This window comes from Pecten maximus, chromosome 9 (genome assembly GCF_902652985.1).
Source record: "Pecten maximus chromosome 9, xPecMax1.1, whole genome shotgun sequence".
NCBI classification, from domain to species: domain Eukaryota; kingdom Metazoa; phylum Mollusca; class Bivalvia; order Pectinida; family Pectinidae; genus Pecten; species Pecten maximus.
The window spans coordinates 16,861,702-16,880,794 of NC_047023.1; the positions used below are offsets into that span (position 1 = coordinate 16,861,702).

At 35.3% G+C, this 19,093-nt stretch overlaps 1 protein-coding gene across 1 annotated transcript; it reads right to left on the bottom strand.

Moving 5' to 3' along the window:
• Positions 1-5,123: 5,123 nt before the first annotated feature.
• Positions 5,124-11,918, bottom strand: LOC117335162 (solute carrier family 22 member 5-like). Its single transcript, XM_033895120.1, has 10 exons — positions 11,783-11,918; positions 10,527-10,744; positions 9,994-10,224; positions 9,093-9,295; positions 8,272-8,670; positions 7,755-7,889; positions 7,274-7,359; positions 6,734-6,854; positions 6,143-6,215; positions 5,124-5,816 (listed from the first exon to the last, which is right to left on the bottom strand). The coding sequence occupies exons 1-10, from the start codon at positions 11,916-11,918 to the stop codon at positions 5,622-5,624; spliced, it is 1,797 nt and encodes a 598-aa protein (XP_033751011.1). The 3' UTR covers positions 5,124-5,621.
• Positions 11,919-19,093: the final 7,175 nt, after the last annotated feature.

Consider the following 19,093-nt stretch of genomic DNA (forward strand, 5'->3'; position numbering starts at 1 on the left):
TTTTTAACATATGATTTTCGATATCATTTAGGTGACATTTGATCATTTTATTTGAAACGCATGTATACATTTGTATCGCCAGATTTCAAAATTCAATTAAAAAAACAACAATTTTTGAGCGTACAACACAAGGGTTAAAGTTCTTCAATGTCAATAACAATTAAGAACAAAAATAACAACATCTAGCGTAATAAATCAGTTTTAAAATATTGCAACATTTTACATGCTACATAAAAAAAACTATCATACATTACCAATATTCAATCAGACTATATGCTGATACCATAGCGAATGCAATTTGCATAGAACGCCATGACAGATCCCGGAAGATGTAGGCTACAGGTGCGATGATGATACATGCCGTGCTCCAACAAACTAAGACAGCAATCTCCCACAAATATCGGAAATTCACCGGCATTATTTCCAATGCTGCGACTGCCACGGTTAAATCAGTTCCCTAAAATGAGAAATGTGCAAGCTAACTATCAAGTGACGTAGAACTGTTTTGTATTGTTTCATAAGCTATTAACACGACAAGGCCATTCGGTGTCAACGAATGAAGGGACCAGTGATAGACACGCTATCACACTGAAATGTATCACAACGATATATGATACTAGGAATAACTGGCAAATCTATCCTTACTGCGAATGATGAAACTGAATGACAGTCATGTCAAGTCAGAACTTTGGTTTGTGGTCGACCGGGCGTGTGATTCAAAAGCCTACCTCACATGTTCGAACTTTCAATTACAGGTAAGAGTGTGATAGTGTTAAGGATGACATAGAAAACAATTTGCACCTTTAATCCATTAACTTTCATCTCCTCAAATGTAATGCTGACGTATAAATCTATTGGAAACTAGATAAATACTGACATCATTGACAGAATAATAAATGAAAAATCTTCATTGAGTTATGATAAGAACTTTAAATGATCTATCATTTGTTTTTCACTTGCTTTGCTTATACATGAATTATGTCCTTTATGAAACTATTAGTGAACTTTGGTGAAGAACCGTTACTGCTATAGTAAATATATATATATACATTTAGTGTATGTTTTCTGCAAATCAGTATTGAAATACAAAATGTCCTTACCGGTATATGCCAGTATAAAAACAATATAGAGGTTTCCATTTATTGTCGGGAATTAGTAATGTCATCATAGCTCTTTCTGAGCACAGACATAACCATCGCCGCAAAAATACCAATCTATCAGCATAGATATTAAGATTACATGTATATAAAGTGTAATATCGTAAAAAAAAATCCAGGGTACAGTTTAAGGCGTAAACAATGTGTAAGTAAAAGTATGTCTTCTAAATTTTTATGGTACATGGGAATGAACAATCCTGGGTATATTTACATTTGTATAAAATGACCTTAAACAATGTTCTACTATCATAAGGTATTCTTCATCTCATAATTACCGATACAAAGGATCCGATGAAAAACCGTAAGATGACGAAGACCGCAGAATTCGGAGACCATGCAGTACTAAGCGTCGTAGCAAAAATGGCGATATGGCAGAATATATGAACAGGCTTACGTCCAAACCTGTCTGCCAAAGATGAAAACATCACTGCTCCTATTCCCTGTCCAAGAATCACCATAGTTTGTGCTAACTCTGCCGCTTCCCCTCCACCACAAAACAAGTTCCACTTAAAGAAAAATATTCAAGATAACAAGTCTTGCATGCTATTTAGCTACACACCACTCACAATGCTCATGTAGCAAATGATCAGATTATAATGATTATACAGAGAGATGTTCAGGTTAGTATGGGGATAAAATGTTCAGGTTAGCTAGATAATGGAAAAGGGGAGGGGTATTCAGGTATGTATGATAATGGGGATAAAATGTTCAGGTTAGCTAGATAATGGAAAAGGGGAGGGGTATTCAGGTATGTATGATAATCGGGATAAAATGTTCAGGTTAGCTAGATAATGGAAAAGGGGAGGGGTATTCAGGTATGTATGATAATGGGGATAATATGTTCAGGTAAGTTTGATAATAGAAGGGGGGATAGTTAAGGTATGTAGGATAATGAGGGATACGAGTATGAAATGACCTGTAATAGTTTGATTTATTTAAAGAAAGAGTTTTTACTCACATGCCGAAAGGATTTTCCTTATATTACATATTTATAAAAGTAATCTATATGATAAATATGTTTCGCGATGTGATATTTTTACTCTGAATTAAATCGAAATTCCAATACGTTATCAAAAGATTCCGTTTCAGGTTAGTGTAATCCAAACGGCAAAATTCTCAATGAAATATATCCCAAATAAAAAGTATTTTATTCTGTCTGGTGTTTCATGTAATGGTAAACTGATACTGTCATAGTGTGGTTATCTAAATGAAGTTTAGATATAAGGCTTACTTAATATCTAAGTGTAAGTTTTTATCACGGATATATGCAATTTTCGATATAACCTCCTAAAATTACAAACAAATACATGTTATTTATAATTTCACCTATAGGAATATTTCTTACATAAATCAAAATATGCCCTATTTATTAACTATGCAATAGTGCTAACTGCGTCTCCATTTAAAGAACTTGCGAAATTTTCATTTGGGAATTAATGCATTTTCAATTTCATTGATTTTGATTTTAAATACGATACAGTATGGATATCACTTACTTCCGTTACTATGGAGGCGTCATGATTCACGTCATACGAATATCCCGATACACAATCTGTACTTGTAATGAGTGTAGAGTTGGAGCCTGTTTCATTACTGTACACATCTATGGAGCATTTGTTGTAGACAAAACTGTACGTAGTATTCTTATTGTCATATTCATCCTGATGAGGAAAAATATCTCCTATTGTTGTTTGATTGCACTCAAATGGTGGTCGATAGGCTGCAATTCAAAAGTGAATACAAGCTTGATAAGCTAAATACACCACATAATCGTCATAATTGAAATAAAACGAGATATCTCATTTTGAAAGAGGTCAAGTGCGACCTTTGACATTGAACCTTAACTAATGTTCACCGTAATCTAATGAAGTGCTTGTCTAAAAAGAAAATGTATAGAGTTCAAGAATTATTGAAACGAGCATGTATATTGATCGTAGAAGGGGACCAGAACTCGAAATAAGTCATAAGAAATGACAAAATCTGAATATGGAAGTACAAAAAACCCCATTTATTTGAATATATTTCACAAAATTTTCATGTTAGATTTCCAATTGAAACAAATTTCTTACCTATGAATACGATGCAAAGAACGTGAAAAGCTACTGGGACAATTGGAATTAGACAAATGAACAGTTGTCCTCGCTGATACCTGCCCCAATTTCCTAGGGATTTCCAAATCTCGTCAACATCAAGGGGGCCATCCATAGCTACAGCACAGTCCAGTCGATCTTCTAGATGTACAGAGTTTTGATATAACGAATATAAAATATACTTTGAGGACTATCACGTGATTTAATGGGTATGATTTTGAATGAATTAACTTATTTGTATACTTAATTTACCTTATAGATAATTCTGGTACAATGTTGCTTTCATATTTATATTGCTTCATTGAATGGTACTGTTACTGTACGTGACGTTACATTTTACCTGGAAAATTATTATTTTGGCATCGGTGACACATTAATAATAGTACAATAAAACTCCTTGTACATATGATTCTACAGAATGTTGATGTAATATGTGATGACACATCATACATGTCTATAGAAATGTGACATATCGTCTATTTTGGGGGTCCGCGGTGGCCGCGTGGTTAAGGTGTCTCGACACTTTATCACTGGCCCTCCACCGTTGGGTTGCGAGTTCGAAACCTACGTGGGGCAGTTGCCAGGTACTGATCGTAGGCCGGTGGTTTTTCTCCGGGTACTCCGGCTTTCCTTCACCACACAAACTTGACACGTCCTTAAATGATCCTGGCTGTTACTAGGACGTTAAACAGAGACAAACAAAAAACAAACAATCGTCCATTATGTAAATAGTGTATTATGATTTGGTTGAATGTGCATGTGATTTAGGTGTATAAGGATTACAAAATAGAACACGGACAAGTACATGTAAGCAAAGGGCCTGTCCTTTGGCAATATATCCCACATAGTCAAGAAGCCTTCTGTCCATATCGCTTAGGTTGACATTTGGAAGCAATTGAATCAGTATCCATGCACTACGACGTGACTCTTGTCTCCACCAACCTGCAAATACCGGCATAAAATTCATCTGCTTGCTATGATTTTGTTAAGCAAAATAAATACCTCTCCAATCATGAACATAATCAGACATACTCTTTGTCCATTAACTTCGAACCCAAATTAATTTTACCTCTCCAAATACCGTCATAATACTCATATGTTTGTTATGATTTTTTAAACAATACCTCTCCAACCATAATCATAATCAGATGTTCTCTTTGTCCATTAACTTCGAACTCGAAATATCTTTACCTCTGACCCGGTGGCTGTGGTCTTCGGTCAGTTGTGCTTCATGTTATAACATAAAATGTCCATCAGTGAAAACATATAAAACTTGACCTTAACCTTCTGATCTAACGACCTTGAGCCTTAATCTTGAATTTTACTCTTAGAATGTGTATTTTGAAAACTGAACATTCTGACCAAATTTTATGTAAATCGGCCTATAAATATTAGATGGAAAGACAGACAGAATGCTTTCATAGGGAACCGTATTTCTGATAAATGCCCCTAAGTAATACATATACTCATAATGTGAAAAATCTCCTTCGTAAGAAAAAGAAATCATTATGTAGAACATTCGCCGACTCATTCTGCACCACCTACATACACTAATATCGTATTTTTCCACTGTGTTAACTTAGGTATATATGTAAATGTATTAGTCAATTAATTATCGTAATGTTCAGAAAGATGTTTTGTCACATCTACATACACACACGAAATATCTTTGAAATTAGATATACAAAATATTCAATATTATATCATCACTCCTAATGTTTTATCCAAATATCACACAATAATGATCTTTAGTGCCCAGCGTGTTATGAATTGTATGTGTGTAGGTTAAGGATGCAAAATATGTTGCCTTTTGCATATACTGAATAGATTGTACAAAATCAGTTGTTTGTAAGATACAAATGATACAACGATGTAATTTCTCGGACATTCAACATTTATTCGGTAATTTGATACCCAAAGTCCTGTACAATGAACATTTTACAAAATATGTGATATTGTATTCAACACGTTTCTTTCAATGTACCAATGTGTGGCTGTTCCTATTAGTCTACATAAACTATAAAAATAACGATACATTCGTATCGACAGTATATACGTATGCATAACCATAAACAAACCACATATATATGTATATAATCACGACTAAACAATGATATTAGAATTACAATAGTACAATATGCTCCCCTTTTCTAAGATATATACAGAGCATATGAACAATTGACAAATTCTGTTTAATATTTTTTATATAGAAAAACAAATGAGAAAAGCAAATCATTTTAGTTCATATAATACAGTTAAAAACTGATAATTGGTAAGCTAATACGCTTATTTAAATTTTGGTGTTGTCATCTTCCACCGGTCAAAAACTATAATACACTTAAAGAACTGATAATTGGTAAGCTAGTACGCTAATTTAAATTTTGGTGTTGTCCTCTTCCACCGGTTTGACCTTCTTATCTCCTGCATGAGCCTTGTACCAAGTCTTTAGTTCCTCTATTGTGGTGGGTAGTTCGTACCCTGCGGTCTCTGGGAGGAAAGTCAGTAGGTAGACAGCCAGCAAACACATCACCGCAGATATAGCACCTGGACCCCAGGTTATATAATCCATCTGTGGTAGAAGCGTATCTCGGATTAGGGTAGGAACTTTAACTCCCTAAACAAGTTACTTGATGAATAAGCGCCAAGCTTTAACAAAAATTAAACCACAATTTACACCATTGTCAACTTCATGTTGAAAGATTTCATCACGTCGAAACCCATTCATCGATATTTCTCACGGAAGTTTAGATGATGTGTATTCATGCGATATTTGGTATCTGCTTGGTAATGCTTGATTGAGACCACACTATCACTGTACTAACGACTTATCATTGAAATTACTATACGCCTCTTAAGTAACAGCTAAAAATTAAATGAAAACGAAACATTGATTACCAAAGGCCCTGCAAACGGTGCGAGCATTCCTCCTATCCTTGCTACAGACGAGGAAATGCCAATTCCAGCATTTCTGTGGTTAAAAAAGAAGATATTCATTTGATACAATTTTTTGTAAACTAGCAACACCAGTAAAATAAAAGATGATCAATTAAGTTTCAAAATTCGTGTTTTCTAAAAGTGTATGATGCTTTTGTACATACGCGCATAATGATGTGCTTATTATCATTACAATATATATCAGCATCATTAATACCGACTTTGGCAATACTTTTTATTTGCATGCGTCATAATTGGGCACGTCAGACGTCACATATCTTCTAGGTATTTACCACTTGGATAATCATATTCATACTATGGTGTTTTTCTTCAAACTTACCCAAGGTTTGTATGACACAGTTCTGGTGTAGACAGAAATATAGCAGTGTAAAAGTAGAGAGTATTTATAATGTCATCTTACTAGCTCAGATCAGAGGTAGGGTGTTTGCCTTGAGAGCGGTAGGTCGCTAGTTCGAGTCCCAGCGCGGACAGGGTATTTTTGATTACTCCTTCCTATTACAGTACTAAAGGATCCTGGTATACCAAACTTACCTCAGGTTTGTAGGATACAGTTCTGGTGTATACAGAAATATAGTACTAAATGATCCTGTGATACCAAACTTGCCGACAAGGTTGAAAACCAGTGATACCGCCCCTAGAGTACCGGCTCCGTCTGTATATAAAACGCATTAATGAATGAATACATAAATTAATAAAACAATTCGCTCCAACATTCTAAAGGTTCCATTTCTCTTCATCCAGGGTATCCATCAATAATTGTGATCAATCATAGTGGACGCAATTTTTATATCAAGTGGGATTCAGAGGAGCAGTTTGTAAAATACTGGAATTGATACAGTATTAGATTTGAACCCAAAAACATCTTATAGCAATCATTCCGTCAACTCAGCTACCTCGAATCTTAGTTATCTTGTACCAGTGGGTTCAAAAATGTAAAAACTTTAAAGAAGATATACACCAGCACAGAGTCAAAATGGAGTCGATATAAAAGGACGAATCCTGAATCAACTCCAGAAAACCAAACAAATGGTAATATGAACTAGGATGTAACACCAGGCGTAAAATTAGTACCTGAAAGAGTCTTGCATACCGTGGACACTGTTAGGGCTATCCCAGCTATGACGTGAAATAGAATACAGGTTTTGCGTCTGCCGATTCTAAAAAAAAGATGATGCTTACAGAAATACCGCAAAAGTATGGCGTTCCAATTCTATTTAGGTTTAGTTATTTCCGTATCAATTTCCACTAGTTTATATTTTTTTATAGCTTATGGTGAATTAACTTTTCACTAAAATACCTTCTAATCCATAGGTATTGACGAAATGAAACCATAGATTCAAAATAGGAACACAAGAACAAGTCTAATAACTGGTATAATAATACTTGTACGATGCAGAAATGGTCACGTCATAACGAATTCCTCTTTAAAGAACTTACAAGCATTATAAAAAATATTCATTGTTGTTGCCTTTTCCCAAGACAAGTGGAATCACCAGAGTGAGATAGCAAACGAAAACATAATTATAATGCAAAGCCCCTAACGTTAATATACCTGTTGATTAGGAGCAATTCCATTATGGCAGCCGGGTACTCAACAATGGCAATCAGGAAGTAGTTAACGAAACGATCACCCGATAATGCTGATGACGTCAATGATAGGGCATAGTACACCAAACTGTTGACCAACCTGAAACAACGACGTCTTATATAAATCAACATTGTTAGTCATTGGTATATGTATACGATTTAAACAATTGTTTAACATACTGCATAGACATTATCAAAAAGTCTTTATCTATAAACAGTTTGACAAAATTTCCAGACAAACTTCAACAGTTTCATTCACAATTAAATTCAACTAACAATTTACCTTTAATATGTTAACTTTATAAAAAATCTATAATGGAAATAACAGTGCATTGTCTATATAGGTAATGTTCGGCCTTCGGAAAGCTTTCTTAAATCGGTACTACTAAAACAATCCGCTTAAAGACGTTCTTCTGACAAAACGGCCCTTCCCCTTCCCCTCCTCCTTTGGTTTGCCTAAGATGTAATATGGCTGTACTTACCATGTGTACCACAGAATCAATGAATTAAACAAGATCACTTTGTGACGAAATATCGTGGTGACATTGTAACGCTTGATTGGTGCAGGAACGACAGATTGTTCTTCTCCTTGTGGAAACCCTAGTTCCACCTCATTGTTAGCGATCTCTGATGAATCCTTCATTGCCGTGTACTCAGCACCATTCTTATTAATTAAGATGTCCTCCTCCTTTTTCAATGAAAGATCTAGTGTATCCTTTTTTGGAACAAAAACTTCCATTTCCTTAGAACTTTGAATTGTCGCAGCTTTTATGACATCATCGAAATTCTTTCCATTCATTTTCGCGGCTTTCCTGATAATTCGTTCTGCATGTTTAATTCTCCCATTGGCTAGCAGCCATCTGACAGATTCGTCCATGAGCCTGTGATGAAGTAATTACAATAATTTCATAATAGGATATTCCACAACACCATTTCTTGAACATTTGAAGAAAATATGCACTCCTTTTATATCTGCCTGTGTCTATTTTTGTCTTGAATTTAAAAAAAACTTTTCTGAATCACGGATTGTAAATTGTGATGGAGACATGTAGATTTCTTTACCTGTTTTAAAATCCTAAATATCTTACTTATTCATGTCTTCTTTTCGTGAATTAAAATAAAACATATAAAGGGTCCTCTGAAAATAAAGGTGACAGTTTTGAAGTAATATGAACATGTTCAAAATGTAATATCTTCCAGTATGCTTGATCGCGAATATTGGACACTGACATACATGAGAGCTTTCATAGACAATGTCTTTGTACGAAAAGTGAAGACGATAGAACGGTTAGATGAGACATACCAATATTCCACAAGGCTATAGCATGAAAATAGGGCAAGCGTCATTTGAAGGTATCTCCACGACAGATTCCGGAACAAGTATCCTATTGGAGACAATAAGTTAACCCCAGTTGTCCAGAAAACCAATCCTAGACACTCTCCTATGTACCGTGCCTTCAACGGAAGGATTTCCAGGGAAAGAATGGCCATCGTTAAACCGGAGCCCTGTGAGTATGAGGTTGTGGAATCGTATTAATAGTTTGATATATTTTACAATATTTCCTATAATGCTAGGTTTATCACTTTTAAACATAAAATAAAACTGTCATGCGGTTTCCGTAAAGCATAGTCAGATATAATGTAGTAAATGTTTAGACGGGGATACATGTATGTTCTTGTTTTGTTGATATCTTATAAGTAGACAATTCAATGCAAATTTGTAAGAATGAATGGCATTAACCCACATTTTATGCTATGTTTACGCTTGTGGCATAGACAATCACAACTATCGTGCAGAAAATGTAAACACCGCATAGATGATTGGGTGCCAACTAAAGTTTGTAACATTGCATGACTATGATTGGTGTGACTTGATACGGTATTTACAGTATGCGATACAATTAATTGAAAAAGTACAATTTACGTTATCAACGATACTTGTACATAAATCTAGCTCAGATCAAGGTTATATATTCAAAGTGAGAACAAGGGTTCACAATAGTTTGAATTTGAAGCAGAAAAATCGGTTTGTACATGTACATGATATTTTGAAATAATCTATTATACTTAACAATAATCTAAAGAACGTTGCTTTTTCTCAGAAATGGGTCTTTAACCTATTCATAGACTTTTGACACCATGAAATTCCCCCAATCAGAGTTTACCAATAAACAAATTCACACATGAAAATGAAACACTGTTACCTGCTGTACAGCACCTAATATGAACCTTAACACAGCAAACACGGTGTAATTAGGCGACCATGCGATTGCGAAAGAAATGGTAAATAATGATATATGTCCCAATACATGGATTTTTCTTCTCCCGAATTTGTCGGCCAGAGAGGTAAATATAGCTGCACCGAACGCCTGACCCAGGATAACCAGGGTCTGGGAGAACTCGGATAGCTGTGCTCTGTCACATACGAGATCCCACTGAAAGAGAAATAAGAACTGCTTATTACAAATGTGCATACTCTTTAATCGAATGAGTATACAGTCAACTCTGCTCTAACGACCGCCTATGTATAGCGACCGCCTGTCTATAATGACCGATTTTCAGATTCCCTTGATATTTTACTATATAGCGACCACCTATCTGATGTGACTAACGACTGGTGATTTTGGAACGGCGGTCATCGGTTTGTTTTCTATAGCGACCGATTTCTGTCGGCAGTAAATACTGAAATATCTAAGTTTAAGACACTGTGTTACATGCACATGTATATACTACTGACCTCAGTAACTAGAGTTCTGTCCTTTGGTACTGGGTACGAGTAGCCTGACACACATCCTGTAGACTTGAGAAGTGTTGAATTAGTCGAGTCCGTGAATACATCTATGGAACATTTGTTGTACACAAAGTTGTAGGAAACGTTTTCATACATGTTATGGACGTCATCACCAAATATCATATCCACAGTGGTCTCATTGCACAGGAAAGGTGGTCGATATGCTGCAATATAACAAGAAATTTCAATGTTGATGCTTCAGACAACAGATGTCTGTCCGTTCGTCCATATTTTGACAACTGCTTATATAGTGTGTATCAAAACTTTTCGAAAATTGACTTATGTCAGCGTCAGATGACACTGAGCTTTGTTTTCGTATATGATATGATTACTCAGCATCTTTCGTCATGTCTATAGACAGAATCTTGCTAATGTTCCCATCTTGTTTACCTTAATCAACAATTGTTTCGGGATAGCGTGAGAATGGCGACATATCTAGATACGTGATCAATAAATCAGAAGTGAAGTGTTCCGAAAGGATAACTTAAAATGGTGAATATATATACAATAATTTTGGTCATTCTTGGTGCTTTTCATTTTCGTTAATGTATAATTTATATTAGGTCTAATAACTCATTTTGCGTATAACGAATTGTATTTATTCATCTTCTAGTCTGTTTACAAGAATCAAAAAGAGAATATCGTGAGTCATACTACACTAACGCCAGCGAAACGGGGACAAAATATGAATGAAAGGTCAAGTTAAACAGAGACCAGTTAAAAGACACTATAAGTTTATAACTAGGTGATACGGAAGGCCAAGCGTCTCCAGTTATACGCGTGGAGCATACACATTTCTCCTCGTTGTGTAGCCAAATACAATTATTTAACATGTATAGAGAAATATTTTGGGGCCGTCCCAAATAATGTTATAAACATTTGGTATTACATGCATATAGCCAAAATTAATTACTTCAAGAACAAAGGTGAAAATATCCTTCAGTACATGTCGGTTATAATTTGAAGTTTAACGTCAACATTTAATAGTTTATGAAACAAACATATTCCACATGGCTTGTTTGGTTTTATTAAAATATCCACTCGATCAATAACGAAGAGGTCTGTTAGAATATTTTTGATTATTTACTATCTATGTAGGAATATCAGAATTGTGTCAGTAACTATCGGACTTGTTTCATATCTGCTCATCAGAAACAAACGACTTTTTTCTTGATAAGCGGTAAAATAAAAAAAATCCATACCAATGAAAACTGCGGAAAGAAGATGGAACGCCAAGGGTATAATTCCTATCAGTATAAGAGCAAGTTGGATTCGCTGAAACTTTCCAAATTGCCCCAAAGCTATCCATATTTCATCAGCGTCAAGTAGTCCGTCCATCTTGTTTCAGATTAAGAAAACGTATTCAGACAGCGTTGCTGTATAAATAAATGTAGGCTTCAGCTGAATTATTAATATGGGTACGTATGTCTATGAATAAGCATGTCTGATCACTTTGGTTGTAACAATAATCAGATGCAGAATATCACTTGGTTGGGTGTATAAACCTTCTATATACACTAAAGCTAGGTGGAGTAAGGTCAAGATAACTGAAAACATCTTTTGTTCGTATGTAAAATCAGGCGTGAACATCTTATGCCAGATTTTATTTTATTTTATTTATTTATTGATTTTTTTTTTCACTTTATTGTTTTAGATTAAATGATTGATCAAACATTTCAGATAGGTCAAATAATTGTATTATTGATGAAGATTTTAATACAACCCAGTGCTCTACTTTGTTATTCATTCATTATTTAATGGACCATGAAAAAAATTGTCCAGAGGTTTGGTTATATAAAGACAACTGACCACAGATTTCGGTTATATAAAGACAAATGACCACAGATTTTGGTCATATGAAGACAAGTGCTCACATATTTGGGTTATATGAAGACAAGTGTTCACATACTAGGGTTATGAAGACAAATGTCCAAAGATTTGGTTATATGAAGAGAAGCGTCCACAGATTTGGTTATATGAAGACACATGTCCACAGATTTGGGTTATATGAAGACACATGTCCCCAGATTTGGGTTATATGAAGACACATGTCCACAGATTTGGGTTATACAGTAAAACTTTCTTAAGACGAACCTGCTTGATACGAATTTCTGCTTGATACGAAGTAAATTCAAATCCCCGGTTTTGGCTCCTCTTTACTGATACTATTTTTTGCAACGTATAACGAATTCGCATATAACGAATTATATTTTGATACGAAGTGATTTCGTGGTCCCGTCAAGTCAATATTTGCGCCTATAACAAATTTTCCCGGCACATTTTTCCGGAAGTGCTGAGTGTGGCCTCGTTTCAAAGTGAAACCTGGGGCCATAAAGGGGAATCGATCGACACATAACTAAATACGATCGAACGTGTATACAGGTAAGTTTGAATAGTTCAGGGACATGAAAGTAACACAGGTACATGTAGTCTCAGGTAAACAGTATTCACTATTGTTTCATCTGTCCAGTATGTGGCGTATAAGTACGTTTGGCTATTCAAACTAATCAGCCATGCGTAAATAAATCGTGCTTTTCTAGGTGGTTGTCTTTGTGTTATTTTTTATAATTCTATATCAGTGTGTACGTACCCGGCGTTATGTCAACACCTATAAAAAGAAAGGCTTTGTCATTAGACACCAAAATTCAGATTTTAAAAGCTGTCGATGATGGAAAATCCTCTAAAAAAGACATTGCTGCCGACTTTGGAATGTTTTTTGAAAGCTGGATTTGTAGACATCGGGGACACCTCGGACGACGAGGATGATTTACCACTATGTAGGCCTATATGACTTTAACGTTTAGTTTCAGAAACTCTATAACGAATTTCTGTTATAACGAATTATTTCTCCTGGTCCCATGGAATTCGTTATAGAAAGGTTTTACTGTATGAAGTCACATGTCCCCAGATTTGGGTTATATGAAGACACATGTCCACAGATTTTGGTTATATGAAGACAAGTGTTAACACATTTGGCTATATGAGGAAAAGGGTCCACAGATTTTTGGACCTCACTATAGACTAAGTTCAACTCTATAGAAGACACCGGATCATTATTGTTCAGAGGAATATATTAAAACCTTTACAAGTTAAAGATACCGATGGAAAGCAGCAAGTAACTGGTACAGAGTTTACATGTATTATACCGAAATGCGGTCCTGCTTAATGGTGTAGGAATACAGGAGGGACAATCGAAGGGGGTTTCATTCATAGTTCTGAATGGAGTTTACTTCATTGCGCGGGTACAACTGGACGATGTGCATTCTATTTTCACAAACATATGCACACATGCATACAGGTACAAACATATGTATACATACATATAGGTACAAACACATGTATGTATGTATGTATGTATAAAGGTACAATCACATGTACGTTGGCGATTGCTTACGGTGTCCTGACACTTTATCACTAGCCCTCCACCTCTAGGTCGCGAGTTAGAAACCCATATGGGGCAGACCGTACGCCGGTGTTTGTTCTCCGGTTATTCCGGCTTTCCTCCATCTTCAAAACCTGAAATATCCTTAAATGACCCTGGCTGTTAATAGGACGTTAAACAAAATAAACCAAACAGGTACAAACACATCCATACACACATACATATACAAGTACATGTACGAAATACATTGTATGTTGCTTCTGTGACTGGCCATATTAATCACATTAATTCCAAACAGAATTATACATTCTATTTTATATAATGTTTACATAATCATCACATATCTACATTATATAAAAATACTGTAATGTATATCCAGATGTATTGTGGTATGATTATAGTCCTAATAGTTCGAGATCGGGTAAAGTTATACCTAGTAGGTATATAGTTTTGTGTGATTTATGTGACGTAGTGTACCTGTAACCAAGTTCCACTAGTGCTTTTAGATAGGAGCCTGTCCCTTCCCATGTCGTTATAAGCTCAACTACTTATATTTGTTGTTCTATTATCTATTTTTCACTATTTGCACATCCATATTATATCATTCCGGTTAACATACATGTAATGTCCGTTAAGGACTTAATTTAAAAGACTGATGGTAAAGAAATAAAATTGATCATCTCTTAGTTATCTTTCTGGTCAAAAGAAGCGTAATCACCTTAAATTGATGATCATCGCTCTGCCTGATGACTACAATCATGACACAGTAGGGGATCATTTTCCGGAACCGAACATGATGTATCAAAACCATGAAAAAATTATCATGGCCTGACGTGGCTGGAACCAGAGGACAATACAGTCATTGACCTTGGCTTCAGAGATGCAATTGTCTGAGGTATCGGGTCTCAATGCTAGTATGGCTTCATACATGAAGCCTGGTCAATGTCATCATTCATGCAAGCAAATCTTGACAGAACTGCCACTAAATCGCGATGACTTTTAGAATCCTCTCATGGTCGTTTAAAGCACTGGACGTCTTTTTCATACACAGTTAATATCAAATTGTTTCATAGATGTTAGAGACTTTGCATAGACTTGTGAAATGTGTTAAAAAGGATAGGGTGATGGAAATCTAATTGAAATAAGATATTCATTATTCACTTGGAGTTTACGGAGTGGATAATGAACATCTGATTTTAATAAGATTGGGGTGATGGCGGAGCAAATGAAAACTCAGAACTGACTAAAGCAATCTGTTTGACTTATGGAGTAATACCAGATCCAGATAGCTGTAGACGGGCGAAAGTCCGACTTTGTCAAGATGGATGCATCTTCACTAACCTTTCCAGGACTTGATTTAGATTATTTAAAAGACTATTTCATGTGGAGTCTTCCAGTTACCGTTGGCTCTAGGTTACATCACTGAACATTTGTGTGATGATGAAAACTGAGGTAGGGTTTATCAGCTCTCACCAGACATCACCCGATGTCAGATTCCTTCTAGAAAGTCGGTCAATGAACGAGGTAGTGTGTGAGTACCAATCCAGCATACTTTATTACCTTGGCTATGTGTGTGATATTATTCACATTTGCATTTCAAGGTCAAAATAAAATCAGTATTTATACATATTATAAAGTCAAATCTAGTCAACCAGCGCTCCTGTTTTGTGTTTTAAGCACTTGTGAGCTAAACGAGATAACTTTTTGTGTAATATAGATGCGATGCAAATAAGCTCTGTCCTCCTGAATCATGCTGTTTTTGCATTTTTTGTTGAAATTAATAAACAACGTATTAAATTACATGTCAACAGCAAGGCCAACTTACTTCTGTTTAATTGAACCATAGTAGGAATTTATAGGCTTGTAAAATATAACTGTTTTGACTTGACTAGCTGTTTAACTGCCCCTTAACTGTCTCTGACCAAATTTACAATTATTAACATTCTCTTCCTGAAACACATGTCAAATTCATTCCAATACTCTCGCCTAACTCCTATACCAGTTTATATCGAACATTTTCACTACATAGTGTCACAATATTAAATCAACACTGCATTGTGCACTATTTTTTTCCTATTAGAACATGTAAGCGCAATCTTGGGTGAAGATCCGAGATGAGGGGTTTAATCCCTACTTAGTGAGGTTTCTGCTTCTCATCAACTGACTATCCTGCACTGCTATGGTTGTTGATCAGGGAGGAAGTATACTGGTACATATGGCCAGATACTATATGTACACGGAGACACCCGCATAAAATATATATGTTCATGGAGCGGCAAATGGACCAAACTAGCTACAGCATTATTAAATGAAGTATAAGAGAGTTTGGAATAAATGGCTCGACACAATGTAACACAGAGGAGACTATGTCAGACCGAATTGTCATAGCTGGTATAAATACCGGAACATAAATGTACCTTGGTATATTGTAACATGTACATATTGGAGTGTGTATTGCGTGGTGAATCTGTAAAAAAACAATGATAATTGATTAGATAGTCATTATCTCAGAAGATTTCTTCACTCCCCTGTATTGTGATCGCAATTCGTTGTGAATAAGAGTTATCTTTCTTTAGCCACAGGGCGTTATACTATATATATATATTGTAGGTAGAATTACCATAATGATTCTTTATTTTAATTATATTTAAGTCAATATCGTTATTGATAACCCTTCCATCTCTTACTTCTGTTCAAAGATGAAGGTAAACAGATGACTTATCGAGAGACCAGTAATTTATATTGTTTACAATATATGTATTATTTTAACCTTCATATTTTCAGTCAATCGCCAGTGACACATTTCCCTACAAGGGCAATCAATGGACAGTAAACTTATCTTTCTTAATATCACTTTCTAAATAATACACGTTATTCTCAAATCATGTAATTGTATTATTTTTTCAAACACATTTTAAATAGTTTTTCATCTTTTAGAAGGATATGTTATACTCTGTTACGCAAAATCAGTCTAGCTATAGACGTTTTGATCATCGGAACGTCGAGTATTCTTGTTATCCCCATTTTACCTCAACAAAAATATCTATAATAAAGATTTATAAGAAATAACAATAACAAAGAAATGTGACAATGGAATTAACAAAAGAACTAATTATCATTAACAACATAAAATATATTATTGGTTGGAATTGAATATCTTGAATGGTAAACCTATGATATAATGAACTAATTACAGTTCCAGGCACATTAGAGCCTGTTAACGACGTTAGAGGCCAAATTTTCATTGTAAGCAGACATCATCTTCATTGAAAGTTATTTATTAACATCTACCATATGTGAATGAAGATGGATACGTTTCAAACAGAAATGAAATTGTTTTCAATCTAATAACTACTGTGATTGATCGAAATTTGCTGTTTCAAAATTGAAATTAAATTGGTAGCAATATGTATCTTTGTTTCCAACCTGATTAGTATCATTTTCTTTTGAGGTGCTAATCAGCTGCCATCAATTTTTCCCTCTGTTTGAGATTATGTTGTAAGAAGAGGAATGATTTTTGTATGTTCTTAATGCTTTTAAAATAGTAGCAATAACCATATTTTATTTGAGTTAATTTTTTCGTCATTGCCATGGTAATTAACTACAGCGGTTCTGAATAACTTCACTAGATCCTCTAAGTGTGCACACGTGTGTTTAAGGACAGGGAATATATTGATAAAGTGTTGTAATTATAAAAACGAAACATAATTATCAATTTTAACAGGCAACTTTTCGTTGTGCTATAAAACATTTCTTTTTATACTGTCGATATGCCATAACATATTTTTGCAGACTTTATGGTTTATCATATTGTATCTGCGCGAATATATAACGGTGTTTCCTGACGAGGCGTTTAATTTCCTGACGACCTAAAAAATCTTCATTAACAACTATCGATATATATTCTTTCTTTCCAAAAGGCGAACTCGGGATTAAAAATCGCCTCGATATTTTTCTATATAATGTTATGATTCACCACGACAAATTATTACACTGTAACATCTTATAAACAGATGCTTAATGAAAATTTAATTGCATGTGCGTAGTCACTCGTTGAAAAAGAAAACGAAATCTGCATGTCTTAAGTGACTTTAAGCAACATTGAGGTTGAGGTTAAACAACTTCGTACTTATTCAATCAATATTTTACCAAAGATTGCATATTAGATCATTAATATCAGATTATATTCTGTTGCAATATTTACAGAATGGAGAAGCCGGGAACCCAATCAGGAAATAGAGTAAGGTTTGTTTTATCGTTAAATGATGGCAGGCGGACAACAACTAAGTGTTATATGTTTGATTGTAAAGCCAATTAATTCCGTATTATATCTATATTATCGGTAGTAGTTACTACTTCTGCTACATGGTTTAAGGTTAGGAATACTTGATCTCTCTGGTGACAGACAGTCAATGGTCCCGAAACAAAAACATGAAATGCTTGCACCCAATTGTTCAATACTTTTAATTTGAAAGGTTTTTGTGTTGGGGACTAACGAAATATTATCCCCATTCAATTGAATACGGAACTGATCGGGATGCGATGATGTCGATAATAATGATCCGAATTCAATGAATTCGTGACTCATTATTTTTGCTTTTACTTTAGCATCAATATGTACGTCAAGGGGTCGGGAAATGCTGCTGTACGATTTTGGAACACTTGCAATACCTGTCAAGCTATTAACTACATGATTGATGGGCGACTGGATGGAATTGTCATACGTCGATGATCCTGTTTGTGGGCCCGTTGCTGTTTGCAATGCTGATCCAGCTGCCGCTGCTGGTGTTGTTGAAAAGGCAGATCCTACTGCCGCTGCTGGTGCATTAATAGGCAGGTTATCCTGGCCTGCCATCACTGCTATTGGGTCTGTGACTAACCCAGACTGCCTCTGCTGACTTGAGTGGGGCATTGTTTGGTCAGATGATGCAATAGTTGAACCCAAAGTGGGTTGCTGAATAGCGATGCCCTTCGCTATCATCTGAGACAAAAGTTCAGCAGCAATGTCCTTTGTTGATGGAAAATTGGGTGCTGCTACAACAGCTGCCGCAGTAACATTTGCTGCTGTTGTTAGGTCAGTGACATTCCTCCCTGACTGGGTATGTGGCCTAGATATAATGCTATGGTTAAC